The sequence below is a fragment of the Mytilus galloprovincialis genome, chromosome 14 (genome assembly GCF_965363235.1).
Source record: "Mytilus galloprovincialis chromosome 14, xbMytGall1.hap1.1, whole genome shotgun sequence".
Taxonomy (NCBI): domain Eukaryota; kingdom Metazoa; phylum Mollusca; class Bivalvia; order Mytilida; family Mytilidae; genus Mytilus; species Mytilus galloprovincialis.
The window spans coordinates 36,191,810-36,201,858 of NC_134851.1; the positions used below are offsets into that span (position 1 = coordinate 36,191,810).

General features: G+C 31.2%; 1 protein-coding gene across 1 annotated transcript; it reads right to left on the bottom strand.

The window, feature by feature from the left end:
* Positions 1–547: 547 nt before the first annotated feature.
* Positions 548–2,732, bottom strand: LOC143058814 (uncharacterized). The gene is made up of 2 exons (XM_076232273.1): positions 2,694–2,732; positions 548–2,390 (listed from the first exon to the last, which is right to left on the bottom strand). The coding sequence occupies exon 2, from the start codon at positions 2,385–2,387 to the stop codon at positions 807–809; it is 1,581 nt and encodes a 526-aa protein (XP_076088388.1). The 5' UTR covers positions 2,388–2,390; positions 2,694–2,732; the 3' UTR covers positions 548–806.
* Between the last annotated feature and the right edge of the window lie 7,317 nt (positions 2,733–10,049).

The window sequence follows — 10,049 nt, forward strand, 5'->3', positions numbered from 1 at the left end:
CACTACAAGAACTATATCAATAATCATTTATTATAATGAGGATTTTGTAATTTTAAAATCTTTTTTGAGACTAAAACAGCAAACAATAATGGATTGTTAGCGAGTATGTTGTGCAGGGGTGAAAACAATAACGTAAACAATTAACGAGAATATTGTGTTACTCGACTTCTTAGTTTTAAAACAAATGATTCTAAAATTTCAACACCTGAAGATGACGTATAAGTTTTCCCAATAATAATCTAAATTTTCTAACAAGTTGTTCCGTTTCATATTCTACCTGAAAGACTTGATTTTCTTGTATATAGACTAATATACTAAACTACTTTTTTTATTTATTAAAAACACATATTTACTTGTTTTATTAAAAAAAAATCCTTTACAAGTATTATAGTACATTGTATATTGGAAAGCTACCTGCAAATATCACGTGCAAGGTTAGAGGTTCTAATTTCGTGAACATATATATGTCTATAGTGATACTGCTTGTGATTTTTAACAACAATCTTCCTTAATATGTTTTTTTTTTTTATATCAAATACTACATACACATATTAAATGTATTTTTAATTTTCACAAAAACACAAGTTTGCTCAAACAAGAAGAACAAAATATGATCATATTTATTAAAACGTAACATAAGTTATCAAAATCATATTGTGCAAGCAGAATTCAAATGCTTCAAAGACATCAATTTCAATCTATCGCAAACTGAAGTCTCTTCCGTAACAAAATGTAAGATGCTATCATCTGTGACAATGTGAAGTCGTACGATTGTAGTAGTCATTGTGAATAGCTATAAAGTCAGTTCATAGATAAGTGGAATCCGTTTGTTCACTTCGAGAGGACATGCAGTCGCTTGAATCAGAAATACTTTTGGAATACTTCTTAAAACTATTGATAGATTCAGACCTGTTTCTTGGGTCACTTTTGGTTGACACGCAATCACTTGAGTCTGAAATACTCTTACACACACTTTCAACTCTGTGTGTCTTAATTAACAGATCCCTTTTCTTACTTATGGACTTTTTTCTTAATCTTTCCTGTTTTTGATTTCCTTTTAACGATTTTCTAGAATCAAATTGTATGTTTTTATTTTTATTGTAATGATCCTTTACAGTCAGCAGGCTTTTACAAGGAGTACCATTTACATTTGATTTTTTACGAGTATTTTGTTTATTATCGACCCTATTAGTGTCTTTTCCAGTCGGATGTCCTTGTTTTTGGCTTTTGATATTTTGTGATACTCTTTCCTTTTTATTGACTACATTTTCCTTGTAGTGATGCTCGACAACTTTTGTTGAAGGGATATTCATCGGCCTATATAGATTATCTTTCTTTGAAGAACCTATATCAAACTGTGAAGATATGTTTTCATTGTGTCGATGGAAATCTGATAATAATTTCTGTGTATGGGTTATACTCTCACTACAACAGCTATTTGTGCGATATTCCTCGAAGCACGTGGATTTTGGCTTTCTGCATTTCGTTGGATTTTTATTCTTCTTACCGGTTCTAATTGATGCTTGTAGAAACATGTCTTCTTCCTCTTGTTGTTTTTCTTCAGAAGAACTCCTAATGATTGGAGGCAGAACGCTTCTTCTATTGAAAAATCTAGAACGCACACTCAGGATGCCGTCTTCAGAACCGGATGTTAGTGAAAATGTATCTGACATTGTTGAACTAGATGACAGAGATGACATAGGAGTCAAGGTACGGGGTGATATTGGACTCAATGTTATTCCGGATCGCTGTAGGGAACCAGTCTTTTCCCTGTTAATCATGAGCCGTTGTGATAGCACTGATAACGTAGGACTTGGAGGTATGACGTCAATGCTGGGTAACATTTTCATATTATTCTCTAACACACTTATTTTCTGAGGTTCTGTGATATTATTAACTTTCTTTGATCTTGACATACTCCTTCTACGAATTTCAAATTCATCCGACGATGTTTCAGGTTCTATATCGTCTCTGATTCGTGTAGTACAAGATGGACGAATATAAGTCGGTGATCTCAGTGGTTCCGGAGAAGTAATTGTTATATCAATGGCAGAGATTTTGGTTGTAGTTGTTGTTTTTGTTCTTAATGTACATTCACTATTTACTCTATCAATTCCTGTGAGAGAATTCAGTTTATAAAATACATCATCGTGGGTTTCTTCAATGTAATGATTGGATGTGTTCTCTGAAATATGACCGTTTGCATCTTCTGTGCTCGACTGTTCGCTGACTGATGTAGTTGTCGAACTTTGGCGACAAACGTCATAAAATGTTGTCCGACTCGAACAGTCCGTTTCATCTCCATCAGGAAATATTGCATATTCTTTGGTCTTCTTTTTGGATTTACGACTTTTCCTTTCTGACTCAACATATTTGAAATGAGACATATTCTTAAATAGAAAAAGAATTTAATATAATAATAGTCCTATATAAAAATCAATCAGAAGAATTCCAATTTTGTTTTCAACACTTATACATTGTATATTCTTATACTAACTAGTCTTTTCTATTTGTTTCTCTTTAGAAGCATCTTCTTCGTGGTGAAATTGATGTAATTATCCGAAATTTAAAAACACATTTGAAAAGAAAAAAAAACAATTGTTTTCATAACTAAAGTAACACACGCATAACGCTTTTTTTTTTTTTTTTTGAATTTCAATATCTATCAAATTGTGATCTTTTTTATATCTTACCTGTACTATAAATTCGTTCGTTGTGGTGCTTCCTACAAAATAAACCTTTACCTGTAATTATTCCTGTTAACTGCTGCTTTTATACTTATCGAGAAGCAAGTGAGACGAAAATTCGATTGGTTGAAAATATGAACAACGGATTTTGAAAAATATTTACTAGGTGTTAATATATTTTTAACAGTTGATTTGAAATGCGTCAATAGAAAGGAAATGACAAAGCTGACGGAAATTGCCGAAGTCAGAACGTTTTCAAAGTAGATATCAAATCAATAGAACTGTATATCATTAGCGATTTCACATAGGTACTGGTGTAGATAAAAGAAGGGAGAAAAATACAAGAGTGACAGTCAAACTCAGAGTTTGAAGATTAACTGACAACGCCTTGGCTAAAAAAGGTGAAAAAGAACAATATGAATATGGTCATTTATTTATAGTCACTATAAAATATGTAACGACAAACAATGTTTTTCTATACTGAAATGGACATTATTGAACAACAGTTTTCTGCAGGATACATTAAGTACAGTTGGGTGCAGACCAAGCATTACATGTAAACGGGCCTAAAAAGTTAAGGCGGCGTTTACCCGCATCGTTTACTGTTTACTCGACATAAATAGTAAACGGGCGTTTATTTCGCGTTTACCTTCGTGTTAACGCGAATACCGCGCGTCTACTTATTTTATAAAGAGTAAACGGGTGAATACTTTCGCGTTTACTTCGCGTTAACGATAAAAAGGCGTGTCTTCTATTTTAATAATAATAAAAAAAAAAAGTAAACGCCCGTTAACTGTTTGTAGTAAACACGTGTTAACGGAGATCAGCAACTTCAGCGGTATCTATGCAGGCTAAACTTAAGATAAAAATATTCTACATTTGTTCTTTGCTGAAAATAAATGTAGAAGATGTGGTTTGAGTACTAATATTACAGTTGATTTGGCAAAGAAGGAAAATGTGTTCTAAAACTTTACAAACTTAACACACTCTGTGTTCTCTTTGTCTCGACCTAGATGTATTTCAATTTCCCAGTTATGGTCACTTACGCGGAATTTGTACAGTACATACTGAATTCGTTTTTGACCAGAAATATATTCCTTAGACGTGTTCAAATATGCAAAAAAATATATGCTTAGTGCACCAAATATTTCTTAAGCTTACCATTGTTTAGACATCGATTTTGATGCAGAGGCACGGAGTTGAATATTCACGAAAACAAAACATTTCAGTTAAGAAGTCTATACAGATGTACGGAAGAAGACATTTTAACAAACTTGCTACCGTATTTGTTCATTATATATACATATACATATATAAAAATGAGGGTCTGGAGGGGATCCACCATTACTCTATTCGTTATATTTTTGTTTATTATTCTGTATTGTGTAAACCCAAATCCAAAAAAAAAATCATAAATGTTTCTCATGTCTTAAATAGAAAATGTATGAAAAGGAAACATAAAATTCGTTAATTTTAGCTATTGCATGTAAGTATACCTCGATATCAGTTTGTAGTAGTCAGTTTTTCATGCAAACAAACTTGTCACACGATAAGCATCTGCGTGTAATATTTGTCGCTGGAATATATATTCTCAACAAGAGACAGGGTATTTACATAAACATTTAATTTTACATGAAATCGAAATGAACCTTCTCTAATGTTCAGATTTTTCACAGCCTATTTAAAACCCTGATTTCATGGGTTTTTTTCATACATGTAACTAGAGAAGTGTGTATATGCAGTGACACATGCTCTTTTGTTACTTTTTTCGACTAACATGTATGTAGAATGACGGTCATATAAGTGGGAAGTGTTCTGTTCATAAATTAGTGCCTATAGCAAGACTATTGTAACTATTTGTAAAAGATAACTGCAAGTAAACGGCGTCAGGTCATGATAAAAAAAATCTTAGTTTTTATTTTAATTGGGATACAGGCAGACAAGGTTGGGTGTGCGAATTTGATTTATTTGTGACACTATCTTGGAAAATAAAAGAAAATAGCCAAAACTTCAATGACTTTGATTTGTCTCCGAATTAACCTACGCGAGATTTAGTAGGGGAAAGTAGTTTTTATGGTGTTTTTTTTATAAAGGGTTTAGGACCAGCACCCTTTTTAAAAGAAATTGACTTCATTCAATGTAATATTATTCACAGTTTTTACTTTTAACAAAAACATTCAGTAAAATTTTAAACAACCAATTTACATGATACATGTAATGGTGCAATATGTTTGAAGGAACGGAATGATTACAATAAAACCGAAAAAAAAACTTGAATGAGCGTCGTGCATTCATTTGTTCCTATTGAAATGATAATTTCTAGTTTTCAAATTAGACTTATATTTCAGTTTGATGGTACATTATTTCAAGATCAAAGCTGCTTGGAGTTTTATTTATTATACTACATAGACCTACGTGTTACTGTATCTGTATATATGTTACAGTAAATAGGTGAAATTAGGAATTACACGTAATTACTAAACATTTCAGTAAATACCTGTAATCACTAGCCAATTTAGTAATTACATGTATTTACTAGTTGATTCAGTGATTACTTGTATTTACTGATTATTTTTGTCATTTTTACAGATATTTACTGACTTGATTTTTTTTTGCTTTAAAATTAAAGACATAATTCAAGATACCAAACAAGAAAGTAAAGGGATAGGGATTTTTAGGGCTTATACTTAAGGATTAAGGAATATAAGGCACATCAAAAGTGCATACTCTTTAGAGCTAATTGTGAATCGAAACTGGAAAATTGTGGTTTAATACGTTTTGAAACTCCCTAAAAATCAGCATGCAAGACATTGATATCAATCCAAAATTTAAACAGACATTTGTGGGAAGTTTGAAGTGATATTGATTTGAAAATTGGTAAAAAGTTTTATCCAGACAAGTTATAGATGAAGTTGGAATTTTATTTCAGGCTGATGATTTTGTGCAGAGTTGTGGTCCTTGAACTTTGAAAATTAACTCCAAACTTACCCCTTTTGCTTTTAAAAATATGATTTCAGAATTGGTATTAAGTTGACAAATTACAGATCAAGTTCAAATTTTGTTAATATCTGATGATTTTCTACATAACTTATATATTCATTTTGTGGCATATATGACCCAAAAAAAAGCAATTTAAAGCAAACACTGATATACATTATAACTCAAAAATATAAATCATGATTGATGAATAAATTGAGTTAATTAAATGAGGTGAGCGATTGAGGATCTTGAGAGCCTATTGTTTATATTATATTTTATAATTTTGCTTTTCAAGTTGCCCAATGACAAAAGTTAAATTCCTTTTTCTAAATAGTTCATCAGTTTTCCTAGTTTCTCGTTTTTATATGGGGAGGGGGGCTGTTCTTTTTCCCATTTGAATGGTTTTACACTAGTATTTTTGGGAGGCTTTTATAGCTTGCTGTTCGGTGTGAGTCAAGGCTAAGTATTGAAGGCCATACCTTGACATACAATGGTTTACTTTAAAAAAAAAAATGTTACTTGAATTAAGAGTTTTCTCATTTGCATTCATACCACATCTTCCTATATCTATTAACTATAAAATTGAGAAAGGAAATGAGGAATGTGTCAAAGCGACAACAATGACTTCTTCTGTCGGACATTTGTGATGATTCTAATCTTTTTGTGGATTGAATAAGTCACCATAAAATTTCACCGCTTTTGTTGACATTATTTCCATTTTTGTCGAGCATGCATGGGACTTTTATCACAAAAACGCGAGACATAGCGAACCAACCTATGTTCCGTCATCAGCGGCTAAATTTTGTTTCTCAGCATATTTAACAAAATAGAACAAGTGAGATTGCCTGCTAAAAGTGAATTCTAATTTCATTATAATTAATGACTAAGTCTTAACAACACAAAAATCATATTTAATTTGCTATATATTTCGTAGCTTATGCACCAATAACAAAAAAGATTATTTTAGGTTGATCACTTTTGAAGAGTATTCACTGATCTTCTAGTAGGTATTACCATAACTTTTGATCAGCTGACCATAGTACAACATTGTTTCAATAGTTAGTAAATAGGTGTAAAAAATCATTTAAAAATTAGTAATTACTGGTAATAACTGGGCAGTTTTAGGAATTACTTGTATTTACTAAGTGCATCGGGAATTACATGTAATTCCTAAATTTTAGTAATTACATGTAATTCCTAATTTCACCTATTTACTGTAACATATACATTGATACAATAATTAACTTTTAGATCTAAAAATAATGTGCTACGGCATAGAACCAAAGTTTTGTACGATATGTCATTTATTTTATTTCTTGAAGCATAACCTAGTTGAATCTGTCGTAAAGAATGTTGACAAATTACTTTAACAACATAATTTTACATGTTTTACATGTACACATAGTTTTGCAATATTCAATTTTGGCAATTTTTTTATAAATATGCCGGTTTGAGAGTCGATATTTGTATATGTAAATTTTGTAACAGAAACGATAGAAAAATCCGCTGTTGAAAGTTTTTGGAACTGTTTTTTTTTTTTTTGCAATTAATAAATGGTTATATTTCTAATAAAAAGTGTTTTTGAATGTTAAGGTTTAAAACACATATACGTAAAATATTAAGTCATTTTAACAACATAAATATATGTACAAATGCACACGACGATACACAATTAGTTAACGCGAAAAGTAAACGCGCGTTTACTTTCAAGTGCACGTAAAAATACAATTGAGAAATCTGTAGTAAACGCCCGTTTACTTTTACGTGCACGTTAATTTAAACTTGTGAAATCTGAAGTAAATGGCCGTTTACTACTGATTATACGGACACATAGTAAACGTTCTACATTTGAAAATGCCTGTACCAAGTCAGGAATATGACAGTTCTTGTCCATTCGTTTTTGTTGCTTTTTGTTATTTGATTTTGCCATGTGATTATGGACTTTCCGAACTGATTTTCCTCTGAGTTCAGTATTTTTGTGATTTTACTTTTTACTCGAGTAGACATTAGAAATTTCCATTTTGACCGCGTTAACGTAAATGAAGTAAACGGGCAATTACTAGTAAACGCCAAATTTAAAGTTAACTAACGAAATATGTGCACGCCGCGTTAACTTGCGTTTAATTAAGGTAATGCTTGGTCTGCACCCAACTGTATGTGGCGTGGTTAAACATTATCATGAACATACACGTTTTACAGTTAATCGAAAGTATTGAAATGTCAACAATGAAAGATTATCAATCGCAAGCAAGTAAAATTTACCATTTGATTCGGGACTTTTCGTTTTAAGCATTTTACTCCAAGTGTCAAAGAACCTATGCATAGACAACATCCCATGATCAGGAGCCTCGATACCGGAAGTATTGAGATCATAAATGTGTTAATCATGTGGATATGATTTCGTCACTGTATACACATTTCAACTTAACAGCGTTCAGAGAAAATACTGCATTAACATTTTTAACTGTTACTATGTAGAAATGTTTGCTTTAATACTCTCACGTATAATGTATGTAAGCTTCTTTACACTAAAAATACATTTAATAGTTTTAGTGCGTTAGAAACACAAACCTTTATGAAACATCAGCAAGGTTATTAACAAAAAATGAAATCGAATAATACTGAAATGATATGGGATATTCATCCATGACATAAAATCAGGACTTGTACTGAAAAAAAAAATAAAAAGGAAGGAACAGCCCTTTTGATGCTGTTCTTCATCCGAATGTTACAAAGATTCCCCCAAAGCGTAGCCAAAAAACTATAACCTCACTGCTAGTAAAAGATTACCCTAGCACTGGAGCAGAATTATTCAAAATCACGGCAAAACTAACCCGAAAATCACGTGTGCATAAAAAAGGACAACAATGCAAACATTTTGTCAAGGTTGTAGAAAAAAACGGAATACAAGAGGATACGTAATACAAAAAAGTACTTAAACAGAAACATTCTTTAACTGTTAGTCGTGAAAATATAAAATGTATTTACCGATTTATTGGTTCGCCAATAACAAATCAAGAACAATTCTTCCATTGTATTTAACAATTTATTGTTTTGTAATTAACTGGAGTAATCTTGTAATGGTAAAAAGACTGACGATATATTGCAGTACTTTTTGGAATAATTTACTTACTGATACTACTAGCTTCAGTAATGTTATAGTATACAATGTATTACTTGATTACGGTTGTATGCTCATCATAGCTACCAGGATGGAAATTTTGTATTTGTGTCAGACGCGTGTTTTGTCAACAAAGAAGTTGAAAAGCCTTAATAAAGCACGATGTTAAAGGGCATTTGAGGGGGAAAAATCTAAATATTTTGTCAAATACATGTTTATCAACAGTTAATTTATAAAATACATTACAATACTCTTTACTTGGTAACACCAAATAACTTCCAGCTTCATTATACCTTAATCGTAATCAACAATTGTAGCACAAAGAACAGAATACAGAGTTGAAGAAAAGACTGATTCAGAAGTATTTTTTTATTTATTGTAGGTTTGATGTGATTTTATTTGTAATGATGACAGGTAGGTTTGTTCTGTTAGAACTTGGATTGGTGGGAGGCAACTGTGATGTAAAAGTGCAAACAGTGATACTCTGCTGAAGACATATTGTAATATTTATAGACAAAAGTAAAAATTAATGAAAATACCGAACATCGAGGAAAATACATAAAATGTAAATATGTCAAAAATAGGGACACAACAGTCAACATTGAGTTATAATCTTACTCACTTAAAAAACCAAACAAACAAATATGTATCAAAAAGCACAAAGAGACATACGACTTAGCACATAGGAGTGATACGTATATTGATTCACTATTTCACAATTTACGTCCTGTGGCATATATTCCATACGCATTTAGTAAAATTACAAATAAAGAGTCAGGTTATTTAGACATTAGTAGACATTAATCATTATGCAATCCTGTGAAAATTAGGTAACACAATTGCAAAGAGTAAAATGCAATATCATTTTAAGGAAAATGGCAGTTATTATCTTATAGTTTGTTTCTGTTTTTGTTGAATTTTCGTATTTGTTTACACTTCAGTGTTTTTGTTGATTCGTTGTTTTCCTCGTATATTTGATGTGTTCCCTTCGATTTAGTTTGTAACCAGCATTTATTTTCTCTTAATGAATTAATAACTTTTTAACAGCTGTATACTACTGTTGCCTTTATTTATAGATATAGGAAGATGTGGTATGAGTGCAAATGAGACAACACTCCGTCCAAGTAACAATTTTTAAAAGTAAATCGTTATAGGTCAAGGTTGTCAACTCTTTTGGCATCGTATAAAAACATAAAGATAATAAAAGCTACTGTCTATTTTATTCTCTCATTTTTCTTCTTTCTTTTTAATAGGACACTTAT

What these genes read in the sequence shown, in the direction of transcription:
- LOC143058814 (XM_076232273.1), bottom strand. Translation starts at nt 2,387, where the DNA reads ATGTCTCATTTCAAATATGTTGAGTCAGAAAGGAAAAGTCGTAAATCC.